Here is an 18,500-nt window from a genome sequence, read left to right as displayed (position 1 = left end):
AAGACGTCTTATAGAGGTCATAGGACCGCGCCGCGCGATTGGTCCGTTTACTTCCGGTCCCTCCAGCGGCGCACATTTACCACGTGAAGGTCAGCATTTGGGGATAAGGCGTTCTTCAGTTGTGGATTTATTCGGACTAACGTCGACTTTCATTCGAGCATGGACGGAAAGACGGCGAGCGCGGACCCTCAGCTGCAGCAATTCATCGAGATCGAGTCCCAGAAGCAAAAGTTTCAGCAGCTGGTGCACCAAATGACGGAAGTGTGCTGGGTAAGTGTGGACATCCCCAGCTAGCTTTGACAGCGGTAGGCTAGTAGTTCATAAACCATGGGAGTTTGTTATTGTTACTAGTGTTCTTCAACAGCCAACAGAACTATATGTTGGCGAAACTAGGCGGTGTCAGTTTACCTGAAGATGTGTGCACGAACCTGTCACAGCAGCGGCATTTTCAATTGTCTTGGTGTATTTTCGAGTTAGATGTTAGAGTGTACAGTCACACTCAATTTAACAATTTTATTACGAAAGTAAATTAATAACAGAAAAGAATACGCGCTTTTTTCGTTTCATGGATCTGAGCAGTGTGTTAAAAGCATAATCCCCACAAAACTAAAGCTATTAGATATGACTTATTTGATGGCTCTGCATTTTTCGGTACTTGAACACCTTAACGGGTTTTTACATGATATGTTTGGGCTAACTTGAACAAACTCTTGTTAAATATCACTGTGATTAGTTCAGGGCCCACTACAGGGCTGAAATTGTGAACACTTTGGTGGGGTTTATGTCTTCATGCTGGGTGAAGCATTCAGGAGATGTCACAATTTTGTCTGTTTGGGGGGGGGGGGGGGGGGTGTTCCGACGTAGCAATCTAACAGTCTGTTTTGCCCCCACCAGGAAAAGTGCATGGACAAGCCGGGGCCCAAATTGGATTCCAGGACAGATGCGTGCTTTGTCAACTGTGTGGAGAGATTCATCGACACCAGCCAGTTCATACTCAACAGACTGGAACAGACGCAAAGGAGTCGAGGGTCTTTCTCGGACAGCATGACAGACTAACGTGTGCTTTCAAGGACACTTGCGAAAGCACACCCATGTTTGGATCTGACATGTAAACTAAAACAGTGTTTTGTCAAAAGTGCCTCCCATCAACAGCTTGTTTTCCCCTTTGACTTGCAACACTGTTCTGTTGCTGACAGTTTTTTCTTTTTTCCTTTAATTGTGTCAACTGATTTTGCAAGCGGAAAACATTTTAGGAGAAGCAAATATGCATTGTGCCCGCTCACCACAAACACGACAGGTCAGATTCATGTTAAGACAGACAACACCTCGATCAAGGATGCGCGTGTGCTCAAACTGTTAAAAGTTGCATTGTACATATGAAATAAATCAGGTTAGCAATTCTTCAGTCTGTCATGCATGCTTGCAGATAAAAGACACAAAGTCAACAGGAGGAAGAACATTCTTTCTTTGGTCTCACAGTATGAGGGACAGTATTACCATGACTGGAACAGTTTTTCCAACTTGCTCGATAATGTGACTTAAGTGTACTTTTTGAAGCAGCCAGAAGTAAATGGAGGAAAAAACAAATCAGAAGATAAAGCACAAGGTTAAGTAATCTGTCGCTTCATAAATCAATTTATACATGACCAAATTCTTTCAAATAATTCATTCAACTTTCTGGCACCAAATCCTACTTTGCGGTTTATCACCTTTCACACAGGGGGTTCTGGTTCCCGTTAACTGTGAAAAATGTGGGATCAATGTATTTATTGAACCCAAACGTTGGGTCACCTGAATAACCCACAAAATAACCTAATTTTGGTTGTTTTATACAGAAGGATTTTTTTTCCTTTTGTAACTTGTTTGTTTTGGGTCAAATGAATAACTCAAAAAGTTTCAGCTCATGCCTTTTTGACCCAACTGTTTTTAGATTTGCAGTGTACATAAGCAGTACAGTATTTCCTTTCAGGGGGCCGACCCACTTTTGACGCTTCCCCCCAAAGGCGGTTTCACGTCTGCCTCGGCAGGCCTGTCCTGGCTGGGGAGGGTGGCGTAAGGCCGAGGGCCCCAGCGTAGGCCCCGAGGCCCCTTCCTCAGGTAGCGGGGCATGGACTCCCAGCTGAAGGTGATGTCTTTGAAGGCGTGTAGTAGGAAGATGCCCATCGCGATGGTGAGGAAACCGCTAATGGTGCCCACCACGGCGCCGGCGCTCATGCGCAGCCACTCCTTGAAGAGGATGGCCGAGCAGGCTATGACGGACGTGGTGAAGAAGACATAGTAGATTGGTGTGACGATGGAAGTGTTGAAAATGTCCAGGGCCTTATTCAGGTAGCTGATCTGGATGCTGACGCAGAGCGCCAGGCAGATCAGCAAGCACCAGAAGAGGGGATCCCTCAGCACGGCGGTCCCGGCGACCAGTTCCTTAATGGCGATGCCCAGGCCCTTCACGCAAGACACGGACAAGGAGCCGATGATGGAGCAGATCGTGATGTAGACCAGCACATTCTTCTGTCCGAAGCGCGGCGCCACCGCGAAGATAAGCACCAGGCTGCTTCCCACGACGCACACCGCAAACACAATGAAACCTAGTGGGGAGCATTACAGGAAAAGATGTGAGTATTCCCCACAGGTGAAAAAAACTGCTCGCACTCTGTACTCAAGTAGAAGCACTACTTTTGTCTTGTCTTGGTTATTAATAATTGTATTACTATTATCCTATTCAGTTGGTACAGCTGTGGCTGTTGTGAAAACTATCTAAATAGATGCCACAAGATGGTGGCAAAGCACAACATTTGCCTAAATGAAGCTACTCAGAGCGCTACCTTTGCTTAAATGAATCTCCTGCATTCACTTTCCAATAGTTTCAACAAGATGCCACGAGATGGTGGCAAAGCACAACTTTAATGTAAATAAGGCTCCTCAACTCACTTCCTCTTAGTTCCTGGCACCAAGATGCCACCAAAAAATGGCAGAAAATCACTACTTTTGTCTGAATGAATCTCCACAACTCTTTTCAGAAAAGTTATTTGGGAGGTACAGAGATGCCACAAGAGTGGCGACACACCACTTTTGTGTGAATAAAGCTCCTCAATTCACTTCAACGTAGCCCCATGGCACCAAGATGCAGTTAATACAGCATTATTCATGGTCACTCTTGTAGATGTTTAAAAAAAAAAGACACATCTCCAGGAGTGACCGATATCCAAAACAAAACAAGCACTACATTTGTCTGAATGAATCTCAACAGCTCAGTATAGTTCCTTGATACCAAGATGCCACAAAGACAGCCAGACAATAAAAACTGCAAATCCACAAGGCACTGTGAATCGCAAATACATACCTGTAATCGAAAAAAATGTAGTCAAGTAGAATAACATTAAATTTGTACATGGTTACTTCCTCTGCAAGATGTTTGTTCAGCACGTCTGACCTGGGTCTTTGAGCTTCTCCGCCATGGCGCTGAGGGAGGCCACTTCCTCCTCCTGGGGGGCATGCACCACCATCACTGTGGAGCCCAGCAAGCAGAGGAGGCAACCCATCTTGCCGTGCACATTCAAACGCTCATTCAGGAAGTACGACGACAGCACGGCGCTGCCAAGAAACACGGCGGACGGTTATGACATAAGCTTCCTCTCCAGCTGTAAGTGGTGTTTCTTTGTATTCAAAAGTCCAAATACTACTAGAATTTAGTTTGAACTGTATGTGAATAGTGTAATGTAATGTAATACTGGAGTAAATATAATCATACAATTATGAGATTCAAGTAATATTAGTAAAAAAAAAAATTTTTTCAGAGAATAAAGTTCAAGGAGAAGAGCACCTATTTTTAAAGTTAAAAAAAGTTAATTAACAGGAGATTTTTTTGGAGACAATTTTACTGGAGCAAATCATCAGCATGCAATCAAATCAAAATAAAATTACAAAAATATAATTTTACTACAAGAATAACACAATTGAATTATGAGAATAAAGTTATGTAAAATTAAGAGTAAATATAAAGCTATACTGTACTACTACATTTTAAATTAATATTGAGTTGAAATATTAGAAAAAAAAATTTCCACAAAAATGAAGCCAAATTATTTTCAATCATACCATGAATGAGGTTCCTTAAAAAAATGATAAAGTAGTAATATGGTCAAAGTAATGTATTACAATGACGTAGTATGATGAATACAATTCAAGAAAGTCACATAATTTACACACAGAGACAGAGAGAGAGATTTAAAAAAATATTGTGACAATAATGTGATATTGTATTTTTAAAGAAATTAATACGGGAATAAAGTAAGTCAGTGATTCCCAACCAGTGTCGCTGGGAGAGATTATCAGGTGTGCTGTGGGAATTATCCAATGTCTATTATTTTGACGACGAAATGTAGTATTTACCACCTATAGTGAGAGGAGAAAAAAGAAATGCCTTTTCACAAGATTACCGAAGGTACATAATTAACCTGTATATGTACTTTTTGTGAATCATTTTTCTAAGTGGTGTGCCATGAATTTTTTTCCAAGGTGTGGCAAGGAATATATGCCTTGGCTCAATAGAGGTTGAGAAACACTGAAACAGGTGATAATATCAGAAAAAAAAAATCAAATATTCGAATCAAGTCCTGAAAATCTGGATAAAAAAAAATAATGCCTCAAAAATCCTAAAACAAATTTTATTTTACAATAAGCCAATAATCATAAGCAAATTAATGAATAATATAGTTGTATTTTTTTAACCAAAGAATTGTAATAGTATATATATCCATCCATCCATTTTCCGAACCGCTTGATCCTCACTAGGGTCGCGGGGGGTGATGGAGCCTATCCCAGCCGTCTTCGGGCAGTAGGCGGGGGACACCCTGAATCAGTTGCCAGCCAATCGCAGGGCACACAGAGACGAACAACCATCCAAGCCCACACTCACACCTAGGGACAATTTAGAGCGTCCAATCAACCTGCTATGCATGTTTTTGGAATGTGGAAGGAAACCGGAGCACCCGGAGAAAACCCACGCAGGCCCGGGGAGAACATGCAAACTCCACACAGGGAGGCCGGAGCTGGAATCGAACCCGGTACCTCTGCACTGTGAAGCCAACGTGCTAACCACTGGACTACCGGGCCGCCTAGTATGTATATATATATATATATATATATATATATATGGTATATATTTGTTTTTATTTTTTAAAAAGTTAGATTTTTTCAATTAAAAGTTTGATTTTTACAAGAACAACATTTCCAACACACAGGAATGAAGTCACTTTATTTGTTGTAAGATTAAAAGACAAAAAATATATTTTTAAATAAATTTGCAATATCCTTTTACAAGAATAAACTTGATCAGGAAAAAAACACACGAATGTCACGCATTACCAGTGGATTGTAGAACTTTATATTCCTGTAACACTCACAGTATCAAGGTGATATATTTTGACGATAGCTCGAGCCTGCTACACTATGCTGTGTCGTATCAACCAGCATTTTATAATTCAACATTCACACAACCACTTGTAAATACCTCGCAGCAGCTCATGACGTACCTTACGAGGACACTCAAAGCTCCCAGAGGGGTGACGAGCGTGGCCGGAGCAAACGCGTACGCCGCGAAATTGGCCGCCTCTCCGACTCCCACTGCAATACAATCAGTTTGCATTAACGCCCAGACACGCAACTTGCCATTCCACTCCTGGTCACGATGTGCAAATGTGCTCTTTGCAGGAACGTGTGTGTGCACAATAAGAGGCACATTTTTGGCAAAACATAGACCATCATGATGAAGTACCACCAAATTCCTCTTACCCAGTGAGGTCCGAAAGAATCACTGCCTTAAGTGCAGTTCAGTTGTATTTAACTTTTTTTAGTACCACAAATTTGCATTTACTCTGTTGGGTACTTGGTGAGGAAAGTGTTTTTTGCGGTGGTTATTAGTGTACAGGTACTTACTTGAAATAAGCCCCGCCCACCAAAGCCATTCTTTCAGGTAAGCATAGCCACCTTGACCTGGAGACGAGAAAGTTGTCATAATAACAACTATCATGGTGATGATACAGGTACTCCTCCTCCTACTACTACAACTAAAACAATAAGTGAGGATAGGCAGTGTATAAGACGGGTGGATGGACAGATGGAAGGAAGTACGTTATTTGACAAGATTTGGGGGTTTTGTACCCCACGGTATCTCTAAGAACAAATGTTGACCGTATTTCCTCCTCCATCGCAGTAATAGAATTTGTATTTCATTTTATAATGTTATGAAATAATGAACGCTAATGAAATAATGAAATAATGTATTTCATTAGCGTGAAATAATGTATTTCATTAGCGTTCAGAAAAAAATACCGAAAAAAGAAATGCAGAATAGTCATACGTTTTTGGGGCCACGGGGTAGGTGAGTACCTGCTCGCATGGAGCCCTTGCTGGCCAATCGTAGCAAACCTTTTTTCTTCAGGATGAAACTTGCACCGATAAAAAAACAGGACGACACGGCCAGGGAAAGTCCAATATAGAAGTCCACACGACCCGCTTCCATCTGAGACAAGAGTCCACAACAGACGACAATTGCATAGCTGTCAAACACACACGTATGACAGAAAAAAACCACTTTCCTTTTGCCCTTTCCACTTCGACGAACAAACAAACCATCTTTCGACATCACATGACGGCCTACCAGGCGAATAAACTTCCAACTACTTTCTAGGTGGTGTCTAGAACGTCACGAGTGGGGAAAACAAACAAGTAGAAGGAACAGCCTCAAAGTGGAGACGGTCATAGAGATAGGCTGAAAAGAAAGACAGAAAAAGAAATTTGTGGACCTTGGGAGTCAAGTAGAGTCCATCATCCGTCTTCGTAGCAGTCAAGGGGCGGAACCAACTGGCGGCTGCGCCGCCGAGACGTTCCACAGACCGCTACGACCTGCGTGAATGAATACACTGTAGTCTCGTGACAGCCAAGCGACGTTTGCTTTACAATCTAATGTCGATCGCGAATCGTTAGTCTATCAAATGGGTCCACGCGAAGAAGTTATACTGAAAGCGAACTAAATCTAACTATTACGAGGATTCTGTTGTTAGTTTCAAGGCGGTGAAGACAAAATATCACGACTCGGACACATATTTCTTTTGACTATTTAGCGGATACGCATTTATTTTGTCACTTATGTTTGACAACAACAAAATGACTCCGGTTATTTGACTTGTATTACAAAATTCCGATTCCTTCATGGGCTGAGAACGCGGCATATCTCCCGAAGCGCAATTTGATTGGCTCATTAGTGGTCACGAGAGCACATTGTCATCGATTTGATTGGAAGCTCGTTGATCCGCAATCCGGAAAACATCTAACCTTGACTACTGTCACGTGAAGTCTCATGACACAAATTGGATTAGTTTGTTGGGATTCGCTGCTTTGTAACCACTTCAATTTTCGATATCTTTGCGTGTTTGATTGTGATATTTCGGCAATCGTGTAGGTTGTGGCGGGTGTTTCTGAGTTAGGCATGTTTTATATTGATAAACGACCCTTAGCATTTAGCAAAACATTACTAACGCAGCAGGATTGCCATTTCAAAAATGAGGACACTTTTCTGCTTCATCACCAGGAGCTATAAAGCTGATGGCAGCTGGAAACAAAGCGCCTTTTTATCACCACATTCAATGCAACGCAGAGTCCGATGCACACGCAGCGATGTGTGCAAAGAGGAAAGAAGTTACTACATAACCACTCCCATCTTCTATGTCAATGCCTCTCCTCATCTGGGCCACCTGTATTCAGCAATTTTAGCCGACTGCATGCACAGATACAAGCTTCTACGGGGATTCAAGTCGAGATTTGCAACAGGTAATTAATTTACATGCACCCTGTTTCTGCTACTCAACTGCACAGAGGACCAGGCCTTTGTAGTGGGTGTCGTGCATCTCTTCTTTTCAGGCACGGATGAGCACGGTTTAAAAATCCAACAGGCGGCCAATGCAGCAGGAGAAGCCCCCCTCACCTTCTGCACCGGTGTGTCTCAGAGATTCCGGCAGCTCTTTGGGAGCTGCAATGTGTCCTTCACAGACTACATCAGGACCACCGAGGAGAGGCACCGGCGGTCCGTAGAGCACTTCTGGTGCACATTGTATGACAAAGGGTTTATCTACAAGGGCAACTATGAGGGCTGGTACTCCACGCCAGACGAGAGCTTCCTCACGCCGACGCAGGTGGCCGACGCCGTTGATGCGAGCGGCCAGGCTATCAAGGTTTCACTGGAGAGTGGTCACAAGGTGCGTCCACAAACATGTGTGTAAAGGGGGAGATTGCACTTTTAAAGCTCAGTAAATTTTGTTACATTTGTAAGAATCATTACAATAGCACTTGACAGCTGTATGGGGGGGGGGGGGGGGGTCTGTCTCGACCATTTTTTAAAAAATATGGCCAAACTTTCTTTTACTAACTTTCTTAACTCTTTCAACTGGAATTAATTACTGGCTTGATACAATATTGGCACGGTAACAAGTTTCAAAACATTAAAAGAGAATCTCCTATCCCATTACCATCATATCAAGAAATGATTGTTTATTTTTGAATTTGAATTGAATTGAATACAACTTTATTGTCAGATATTTTCCTCATAGTCAATCCAGCAAATGCAGTCAAATGCATTATCCCTGCTGAATAAATGAAGGCTCTACTGTTTGAATGCCTATTTTTGGTTCATGAAAAATGTTCATATCTCTACCTACCTGTTTGTCAGGTGGAATGGTTGAAAGAGGAGAACTACATGTTCCGTTTGTCAGCATTTCGGACTCCACTGCTTGACTGGCTCCAGAAAAACCCCGGAGCTATCCAGCCCGAGCGGTTCCTCCAGGATGTTCTCCAATGGCTGCAGGATGACCTTCCGGACCTCTCTGTGTCCCGCCAAAGAAGCCGCCTCCAGTGGGGGATTCCTGTGCCGGGGGATCCCGAGCACACCATCTACGTGTGGTTGGACGCTCTGGTAAACTACCTCACGGTAGTTGGTTACCCCGACAACCACAATCATTGGTGGAGCGTGGCCCGCCACATCGTAGGCAAAGACATCCTGAAATTCCACACCATCTACTGGCCGTCTTTCCTCCTTGGGGCGGGACTGCCGCCGCCGCAGTCCATACACGTGCACTCACACTGGACAGTCAATGGAACCAAGATGTCGAAAAGTTTAGGCAACGTGGTGGACCCCTTTGAGCGCTCGCAGGCGTTCACCACCGACGGTTTGCGGTACTTCCTGCTGCGTCAAGGCGTGCCTGATTCCGACTGTGACTACGCAGATCACAAAGTCACCAAGGTCCTCAACGCGGAGCTGGCCGACTCCTTGGGCGGCCTCCTCAACCGCTGCACCGCTCCTGCGCTCAACCTAACACAGACCTACCCACCATTCTGCCCTTTGTTTTTCCCAAGTGAGCGGGATGGTAGGGCGGTGCCAGAAGACTACCACCTGCTGGATACTGTGCGAAACCTCCCAACGTTGGTGGAGCGCCATTATGAAAGCCTGCACGTATACAAAGCCTTGGAGGCCATCACTTCCTGTGTTAGACAAACCAACGGCTTCGTTCAACGGCACACACCTTGGAAGTTGAACAGGATGGACAGCGGAGACCAACGTTGGCTGGACACAATCATCCATGTCACTCTGGAATGTCTGAGGATTTACGGGACCCTCCTGCAGCCTGTCGTGCCGCGAGTAGCCGACAAGTTGCTGTCCAGACTCGGCGTGCGAGCTGACGAGAGGAACTGGAGCGACCTGGACTTCCTGCCGAGTTACGGTGGCAAAGACTGCCGCTTCCAAGGGAGAACGCTAGGACCTGATACAGGAGTGCTTTTTAATCGTCTGGAAAGTCCCACTGGAGATGAGCAAAAAACAAAGAAAATTAAAAAGCAGACGATTATCTCAAGGCAATTTACATAAGGACAGAGTTTTGAACCACACTCTCCCTCCACATATGTAAGGAAACCACCTAAACCACACGCGAATAAGCACGAGGTAGCGAAGACTAGAAAAAAAAAACTCAGGAAGAACCCTCAAACACAAACTCAGCGGGGGAGGCCATTTGCCTTAATGACGGGGCTGAATTACAACTGGAAACTAATAATATTTCAATATCTCAAAATGGACTCCAAGACGGACTAATCAGGCGCCTCCACAATCATAAGGACATCTGCTGACTTGACTGTTGTCCAGAGGACCATTGACAACCTCCACAAGGAAGGCAGGCAACAAAAAGTTGTTGAAGAAGCTGCTGCTTCTCTGAGTTCTGTATCAAAGCAAAGCCATAAAATGTTCGCTGGAAGGAAAAACTGCAACAGGCAGAACCAGAGCCTTGAGAATAATACGACGCAAAACCCACTAAAATATGTGTGGGATTTTCACAAGGAGTTGACTGAGGCAAGAGCCAGTACATTAACACCCACTGAGAAAAGAGGTGTCAAGGAAATTGGCTAACGCAGGTGTCTGCTGTCAAACTACTCCCGAAACAAACAGTACATCACAGCTCATGAAAAAAAGACGCGGGCTCTTGCTTATCAAAGAGTGCATAGGAGTCAAACTAAAAGTGTACACACGCGCAAAATCCCAAAATAGTGTACGAAAAAGAAATCCGACCTATCAATTAGCGCCCTCATACAGAGGGACACAATTGAGGAATTCACATGTGGCTCGAATGAAAAAAAAAAAGACTATTCAATTTGCGTACATTGGTTGCGCATAGTTAAAATGTGACAAACTGGCCTATACTACACTAATATCTTTAAACAAAAAAGCTACTCGCTGCATCGTTGGTAACGGGGATGTTTTAGCTGAGCAATCAGTGCAGCTGGTTCCAAGCTGGCGACTTTTCAGTCAACGGCTTCGAACTCCATGCGTGGCGACCCCCTTGGGGTCTGAAGCTGCGCTGCAGCAAACGATCAGCTACATTTGTAGGCTACACCGGGGAAAAAATCCACTGGGTTTACTTAATACAGACATGGACATCGATAGAACATGACTCACATTGTCTTGAACTCACATATCGCATTTAAATATTTTCAAGGAAAAGAGTAGGACATCAGTTAACCACTTTTTAATCATGTGCAACCGATGTACCTGTCCGAATTAAGTACATTGATGTTGTTGCTTTTTTCCCAAATTGATGTATCTAAAGGGGGTGTTTTTTATTTGTGTGTGGTGCATTGTGCAACTAGAGCAGTGGTTCTTAACCTTGTGAGAGGTACCGAACCCAACCAGTTCATATGCACATTCACCGAACTCTTAACTGAAAAATAAAAACTGCATTCAAGAAGTGTTCCTTCAGTATTGCCGGTGCGAGACTAGAGTTGCTCAACTTGGGGTGAAAAATCATGCAGATAGGACGCTGAGTCCCATCCCGTTCTGTGATGCATGTTGTACACATTCGTCTGACCACTTTCTTTTTTTGCTCGACATAATTAGCATGTATTTAAACATTCTTTTAAAAAAATCACACGAGGTACTATCACGACCGGCACACGTTGCCGACTGAGCGAACTAAATTTCCCGCAGCACTGATTGGACAAGCAATGTAGTGTGATTATCTGCAGCCAGTGATGGCCAAGCGGGCGTATCATAACTAAGTGACATGTTGAGTCGGGTGTGTCTCCGTCGAACCCCTGAGACCGATTCACCGAACCCCTGGAGTTCGATCGAACCCAGACATCGATTGATTCCTGAAACAGTCCAGAAATTGAAGCATTGTTTAGTCTTTTGGGTAACATAATACAAGTGAAAAAGTGACGATAAAAGACAAGAGTGGTTATGTGTTCTTGGTTTATGCTAAAGGGGCTCCAAATATTGACTGCATATGAATGAATGAATGTGCGTTGTAGAAAGCCAACCTTTGTATATTAAACATCTGTTTATGATGGTATGTTGTAATTCTTTTGAGATGATGAAGTTCTGTGTAAAATGAGACTCACTCAACTGACTCGTGCTCCATCCGCCCTTCACTCGTGAACCAGTCCCCTACTTAAACTCCTCCACTTGAGGCAGGATCTCATCCCCAACCTGGATCGGGCACTTCACCCTTTTCTGACTGAGGACCATGGTCTCAGATTTGGAGGTGCTGACTGTCATTCCAGATCGCTTCACACTGGGCAGCGAACCGCTCCAGTGAGAGTTGGAAATCACGGCTCGAAGAAGCCATCAGTACCCCTTCATTAGCAAAAAGCACAGATGCAAGATCACCAAAGCAGACCCCTGCAATGCCTCGGCTGCGCCTAGAAATTCTGTCCATCAAGGTTATGAACAGAATTGGTGACAAAGGGCAGCCTTGGCTGTGTTACTGCTGGCAATGCGGACTAGACTGTGACATAGGTGGTACCGGTAATGGTACAGGTACAGGGACCCAACAGTCCATAGCAGGGGGCTTGGCACACCATACTCCTGAAGTCCTGGCCACACAGCTCCCCGAGGGACACAGCCGCCTTCTCCAAGTCCAAAAAACACATGTAGACTGTTTGGGTGAACCAGTCTACATGAAGTCCAGTAACAGAACACCACTCTGGTTCAGATCGGGAGGAGCATTCCTCCCAATCATGCCCTTCCAAGCTTCACTGTCATTGCCCACATGACCATTGAAGTCCCCCCCACCAGAATGATGACTCCCTAGGCGGAGCACTCTCCAGCACACCCTCCAAGGACTCCAAGGGTGGGTACTTTGAACTGTTGTTTGGTGCATAGGCACAAACAACTTTGAGGACCTGTCCCCACCCCCCTACCAAAGGCGGAGGGAGGCTACCCTCTCATCCACTGGGGTGAGCCCCAGAGTAGAGACACCAAGCAAGGGGCGATAAGTATGCCCACACCTGCTCGGCGCTCCTCACCTTGGGCAACTCCAGATCCAACCTCTCTCGAGAGGACTGGTAGCAGAGCCTAAGCTGTGCGTGGAGGCAAGCCCGACTCTTACCTCGTCAGAACCTCTATAAGCCTCGCACACTAGCTCAGGCTCCTTCTCTGTCAGAGAGCTGACATTCCCCCGTCACAAGGGCTAATTTCTGTGGCCAGGGATCAGACGGCCAAGGTCCTTGTCTTTTGCCGCCACCTACCTCATAAGGCACCCGACTCCTTTGGCCCCTCCCACAGGTGGTGAGCCACGTTGGCTTTTCAGGTGCAGGCCCTGCCACGAGGCGCTCGCCAGCAAGCCTCACCTCCAGGCCTGGCTCCAGTGTCGGGCTTTGGTAACCCACGTCCGGGCAAGGAAAAACGTGATCCAAATTTCTCAATTGTCAAAAAAGGTCTCTGAGCATGGAGGACCTGTTTGCCATGTGTGACCTTGCCAAGGGCCGAAAGACCCAGACAATTTAGCGCCATTGGGTCACGCAATCCCCTCCACCATGAAAATACCCCCACTCAAATGAAAACGTGATTGTCTAGGTAATGAAAAAAACAATTTTCTCTGGGTACTCCGGTTTCCTCCAAAATTCCAAAAACATGCATGGCGGGTTAATAGAACACTGAATGGAAGGCAAAAAATAGTAAAAAAAAAAGCCCTGATATAACAACATTGGACACCTGCCTATGTCTCTTCGTCACACATTTTCTGAGGTATTCTTCTTTGATGTGTAATGGAAGTGCCTATCGAGAGAGAGAAAAAATCAACGGTACAATCAGTAGTAAGTGGTTAACTACAATGTCACTTTGCAGTAATTGTTACTAAAATGAAGCGTCAAATTTGCTTCACAGTTGTTGTTTTTAATTCTCTAGATGGCACTTTCTGCTGAAAGTATACAGACTTGCCAGTTCTTCAAGCCCTTTATTTACACTAACAGTGACATCTAGAGGAGTCAAAAATACAACTCTTGTAGTTCATCAAGCAAATTTGAAGTTTCACTTCCCCATCACAAGTAATTGTTGTTAGGCGATTTCCCCACACAAAAGTTGGACCTAAAAACGGTGACATAATTGTCATAAAGAATAGTTTTAACTTAAAATCCAAAATTACGTTACTATAATAGTAAAAAAAACGTTTTAAACCTGAAATACAAATACACTGTATTCATGATATTGAATGGGAGGCTTGAATAATTTCATGTCATCATTGACAGGACCCCTGAGTGGACACTCTGCAACAAAAAACAGCACAAATTAACATGTCTGTGATCCTGTCAAACATGGCGGAATTGTCTTGATAAAAGGTTGAATGTTTATTGTGCAGGTGCACCTAATGTTGCGACCATTGAGCCTATACAAACATGAGTTTATGGCTTAGTTATTTGTAACTGTAAAGGTAAAAGTGTCTAAATAAACAAGCAGGGAAAAAAATTACAACAATTTTCTGGTCTTTTTGAATCAAAAAAAAGTTTTGCTGTTGGTTTTATCAAAGTTTTCATTTCATATTTAACTTAAATACAGAATACAGGTCGCAAACAAGACGTTACAAGACAAAAACTTGACATGATTTAATGAGAAATACACAAAACTGAAAAAAAATGTACAAAGTAAAATAAAATACAGAAAAAAATGCATTGTTATCCTTTCATTTTTTATTTTATTTTTTTTTACATAGACTTTTCCATATCTATCTTGGCCTCCATAATCCGACGGTGAGAAAAGCGATGTGAGGCGATGTTTTCTCGCCATCAGCATCGGACCTCCCACTGGGTTTGTGCCTCTTCACATATACGCGGTCACAGCTATGCACTGTCAGGGTCAGTAATATGAATTGGTGCTCTGTCCTGGTTGTGTATCTATTTAAAACAAACAAAAGTTGGTTATAAAGAGGACGTGTGAGAAGATGAGACAACAAGCGAAGGAAAATCTGACTGACTTGAGAGTTGCTGTTGCAGTTGTCTGACCAGAGCAGCCGTCTGCTGCTGTTGCTGCGTCTGCTGCATGCCCTGACGTGGGAACTACAAGGTGGGTACACATATGATAGTACAGTTAAGTGTAAAAACACCAGGAACAGCTTTGAATTTAAATTTCCTGTAAAACTTGAACGCATTTCTCTGACAGGAAAAGCCACAGATAATTCAACCACACAATTATACTGAAAATTAATGTTGGGACTAGACAATTACTCTCCAATGCTTTGAGTTGCGTGTTTGCTTACATTTAACCTTCAGTTGCTACAGCCAACGCAAGTGATGTCATATGCAAGCTGCGCTCGTGAGATTACACTTTATAAACATGGTTGTGCTCTCATAATGGTCAGTGGAAACTTCAATCATGTTCTTCTTTTTCATCTCCTAACAACTTCCTACAGCATGTTACAATGTGCAACACAGGAGGTCTTCTTTGCTCCCTCCTGTGAATCTGACCTTGGCCGTCCTGAGAGCACCAATAGGCTGCTGGTGGAACAGCAGGCGGCAAACATCGTGACTGTGACAGTATGGTCTATGATAAAAGCCGAGGTGCTGCAGGGGTTTGTTTTTAAAATAAGTATATTTTAATTTGAGCTGCGAGCAGCTGTCAAGGGCCCTCACGACCCTGGAGACGTTGGGGTACTTTCACACTGGAAAATACCCTTTTAAAATATACAAGTTTTTGCCAGGCCTGAGCATGACGTCTCTGATCCACTGGTTAAAGGACACTTTGATTCTCTCCTCTTTCATCTCAAACTGCTTCAAACAACAAAGCGTGTGACGGAAAAGTGGTTAGGACTGCACGACTGTCCGTGTTTTATGCTATGTGTTGTGTTTATTATTTTACTTTATGTTAACTGTTTTGTTAAGCGCTTTGTTACAGCTGCCGCTGTTGTGAAAGCGCTATATAAATCTGCATGTATTGTAAATGTCATCAATTTTTGCAAAAGTTCAGACCCTCAAAAACCGCATCATTTTTCGTCGCAAACAGCACATCGCCACGGCAAAAGCATCCAAACAAATAAAATGATTTTGACCCCTACCTTTTATGTATTTGTTTTTAAGATGCGCGACTCACTATTTTACTCTATTAACACCAACACACAATGAGTAGAATACACACACACACTGTGTCGAGTCTTACTGTGCTGGGTCGTACCATGGGTTGCTGTGGAGGGAGTGGCTGCATGCCCAGGCCCGGATTCTGTTGCTGCCCTGGTGGAGGCACACCTGACACCTGCTGCTGCTGTTGTTGTTGTTGTTGTTGTTGTTGTTGCTGCTGTTGTTGTTGTTGTTGTTGTTGTTGTTGTTGTTGCTGCTGCTGTTGCTGCTGAGGAACCTGCTGCTGTGGAGGAACCTGCTGGGACTGGACTTGTTGCTGCTGTTGCTGTTGAACTTGTTGGGCCTGCTGCTGCTGCTGTATGGAGACATTTGCACATACTCTCATTGTGTCCCTTTTCATTTTTTTTCCATGAAAAAAAATGTGTGGAGTTCGCTCGGTGTGACAAATTGTACGATACCAGCAATATACATATACATCTATCTATCTCTCTCTCTCTTCTCTCTATATATACATATATATACATACATGTTGATTTTCTTACAGGATATCGCAAGAATCATAAAAACAATTGATTTTTTTTTTTATATCGTTTTGGGGTCACTGCCCAACACAAATTTCCCAAAGTATTTTGGACTATGTTCCTTCAGGTTAAGTCACATTAAATTCAAGACTTTTAATTCCATTTGCAATTAAATTTAAGACCAACTCTACACTGTTCCCGGTGTCCCCATTGTCCAAAGTTGACTTTCCTTAAAAAAGATACTTGACGTGCATCTGCCCTTAAGAACAAAACCACATTACTGTTTTGTTGGTTCCGCAATCGTCGTCATGTGATGTTCCCATAAGAGTCATTCAGTTAATTATTTTTTTAAGAATATTAATTTAATTTGAGACTACATACAATCATAAAATTCCACTGATCAAGAGTTAATATTTTTGAAGACTTTTAAAAGATTTCTTTGAGAAAATGTAATGCTACTTAAGGCCTTTTTTTTTTTTAATAGATTCGTAGATTCAATGTCTTTTAAAACCTCACGATCCACAAGAACCCCATGTGGAAATGAATAAGGTTCTTTATGTGAGCTACATACTCTAAGTGCTTGCTGTCTGAGGTACTGCTGTTGCTGTTGTTGTGCTGCTGCCTGTTGTTGTTGCTGCTGCTGCTGTTGTTGTTGTTGTTGTTGTTGCTGTTGCTGCTGCTGTTGTTGTTGCTGCTGCTGCTGTTCTGTCAGCATCTGATTGGGCCTCATGCCCGGAGGGCCGCTTTGGCTTCCCATGTGACCGAGACCGTGCATGATGGGATTCTGCTGGATGGGCTGGTGGGCAAACCTGAGGTTGAATGGCAGATGTTGACGATATAATGTGTGTATTCATCAAGGCGGTTCACAAGGTGAACAGCATGACAAACTGACCTCTGTGCATTCTGTATGTTGTGTGCATATCCCGGCGCCTGCTGGTGAACGTAACCACTGGGCCTTTGCTGCATTTGCCTCAGAGGGTCCACCACTCCCGGGTTGGCTCCTGGATGGGCGCCCTGGAAGTTCTGGTTCCCGTAAGAGGAGGGAACTATGGCGCCACCTTGGGACGGGTGCGGCTGCATCCCCATGTGTGAGCCATATGACGTGTAGCCCTGAGATAAATTCTGGATAAAGAACAGGAAATGGTGGATGATACGCAAAATGTGACCATGGAGGAACATTTTATAAAATACATTACTATATTTCTGAAAATAGTAACCAGGGTTGTTTATTTACTCAACTGCTGAAACGGGGAGGCCTTGACTTTGACAATCATATTCATACCAATCCCCCACCATTATTGCATAGGGACAGAGCCCTTTCACAAATAGCAAATATCCATGAGCAATCCCCTACCGGTATATTAATAGTTTAATCCATAAATATATCAACAACTAAATATACTTTAATGTCTTATAGATGAAGTTAAACAAAAGCCCCATTGTGGCAAAAACCAGGCCAATTTAGATCCTCCCCATTGTACAAAGCTTGACACAGGACATACTGTATCTTCCGTTTATATGCTTTGATTTGACCATTTTGGTTAGCAACTGACTTCATATGTGTTCAGCAGTTAATGCCGCATGTGAATGATAGCATTTATGAACAGGGGGGGGGGCGTTTGCTATATTTAATTGATATTTTTAAGTGTGCGGAGGCTAATTGGGATACAGCATTTATTAGAGGGACAGCCACTATTTGTGGAAATACGGTGTGTAATCCATTAGTGTATTATAGTCGCTGGGCTGACAAATTTGGAAGCTAGGAGATAGAAATAAGATAAGATAAGAAAACCTTTATTAGTCTCGCAATGGAGAAATTCCCAATTCACAGCAGCAAAGTTATGAAAGGAAGAAGTAGAACAACAAAATATAGGAGCTGCTGGAAAGGCAGCCACTCTCGCGGCGCCATTTTGAAGTCAAAATAACAAAAATAACACAACACAACAAATAGGACACAAACAGTCGTGCAATCTTCACCACTATTCTGCATACACTTTGTTGTCTGAAGCAGTTATAGATGAAAGAGGAGAGGATCAAAGTGTCCTTTCACCAGTGGATCAGAGACGTCATGCTGAAAAATGTGCACACGTCTGCTACAAG

General features: G+C 43.5%; 4 protein-coding genes across 14 annotated transcripts in view; 2 read left to right on the top strand and 2 right to left on the bottom strand.

Annotated features, from left to right (window-relative positions):
• Nucleotides 1–65: 65 nt before the first annotated feature.
• Nucleotides 66–1,400, top strand: timm8a (translocase of inner mitochondrial membrane 8 homolog A (yeast)). Its single transcript, XM_086133286.1, has 2 exons — nucleotides 66–270; nucleotides 895–1,400. The coding sequence occupies exons 1-2, from the start codon at nucleotides 160–162 to the stop codon at nucleotides 1,054–1,056; spliced, it is 273 nt and encodes a 90-aa protein (XP_085989412.1). The 5' UTR covers nucleotides 66–159; the 3' UTR covers nucleotides 1,057–1,400.
• Nucleotides 1,401–1,441: 41 nt separating this feature from the next.
• LOC147208329 (magnesium transporter NIPA2) lies at nucleotides 1,442–6,949 on the bottom strand. Of its 8 annotated transcripts, XM_086133238.1 has the most exons (7): nucleotides 6,804–6,835; nucleotides 6,631–6,695; nucleotides 6,388–6,520; nucleotides 5,935–5,991; nucleotides 5,532–5,622; nucleotides 3,431–3,591; nucleotides 1,442–2,585 (listed from the first exon to the last, which is right to left on the bottom strand). In XM_086133238.1, exons 2-7 carry the CDS (start codon nucleotides 6,631–6,633, stop codon nucleotides 1,966–1,968), a joined length of 1,065 nt encoding a protein of 354 aa, XP_085989364.1. In that variant the 5' UTR covers nucleotides 6,634–6,695; nucleotides 6,804–6,835; the 3' UTR covers nucleotides 1,442–1,965. The 8 variants fall into 8 exon arrangements, with proteins under 8 accessions (XP_085989364.1, XP_085989339.1, XP_085989373.1 ...); XM_086133213.1 differs by having other exon boundaries at nucleotides 6,388–6,695; nucleotides 6,804–6,949; XM_086133247.1 differs by lacking the exon at nucleotides 6,631–6,695 and having other exon boundaries at nucleotides 6,804–6,947.
• Nucleotides 6,950–7,215: 266 nt separating this feature from the next.
• Nucleotides 7,216–11,282, top strand: mars2 (methionyl-tRNA synthetase 2, mitochondrial). The gene is made up of 3 exons (XM_086133181.1): nucleotides 7,216–7,827; nucleotides 7,918–8,252; nucleotides 8,723–11,282. The coding sequence occupies exons 1-3, from the start codon at nucleotides 7,560–7,562 to the stop codon at nucleotides 9,911–9,913; spliced, it is 1,794 nt and encodes a 597-aa protein (XP_085989307.1). The 5' UTR covers nucleotides 7,216–7,559; the 3' UTR covers nucleotides 9,914–11,282.
• A 2,471-nt stretch (nucleotides 11,283–13,753) lies between these two features.
• Nucleotides 13,754–18,500, bottom strand: part of med12 (mediator complex subunit 12) — a 32,527-nt gene continuing 27,780 nt past the window's right edge. For 3 of the 4 annotated variants that reach the window (XM_086133111.1, XM_086133137.1, XM_086133127.1), the window contains exons 38-42: nucleotides 17,293–17,522; nucleotides 16,972–17,209; nucleotides 15,962–16,234; nucleotides 14,784–14,865; nucleotides 13,754–14,703 (exon numbers count right to left, since the gene is read on the bottom strand). In XM_086133111.1, the coding sequence (XP_085989237.1) occupies nucleotides 14,666–14,703; nucleotides 14,784–14,865; nucleotides 15,962–16,234; nucleotides 16,972–17,209; nucleotides 17,293–17,522 (861 nt within the window). In that variant the 3' untranslated portion in view covers nucleotides 13,754–14,665. The remainder of the gene's footprint in view (nucleotides 14,704–14,783; nucleotides 14,866–15,961; nucleotides 16,235–16,971; nucleotides 17,210–17,292; nucleotides 17,523–18,500) is intronic. The other variant, XM_086133119.1, reaches the window with a different exon arrangement.

Source organism: Hippocampus guttulatus, chromosome 2 (genome assembly GCF_054856545.1).
Source record: "Hippocampus guttulatus isolate MCC_2025c chromosome 2, RoL_Hgut_1.0, whole genome shotgun sequence".
Classification (NCBI taxonomy): Eukaryota; Metazoa; Chordata; class Actinopteri; order Syngnathiformes; family Syngnathidae; genus Hippocampus; species Hippocampus guttulatus.
The sequence above is the reverse complement of the archived record's forward strand: the minus strand, read 5'-3'. Positions and strand labels throughout refer to the sequence as shown.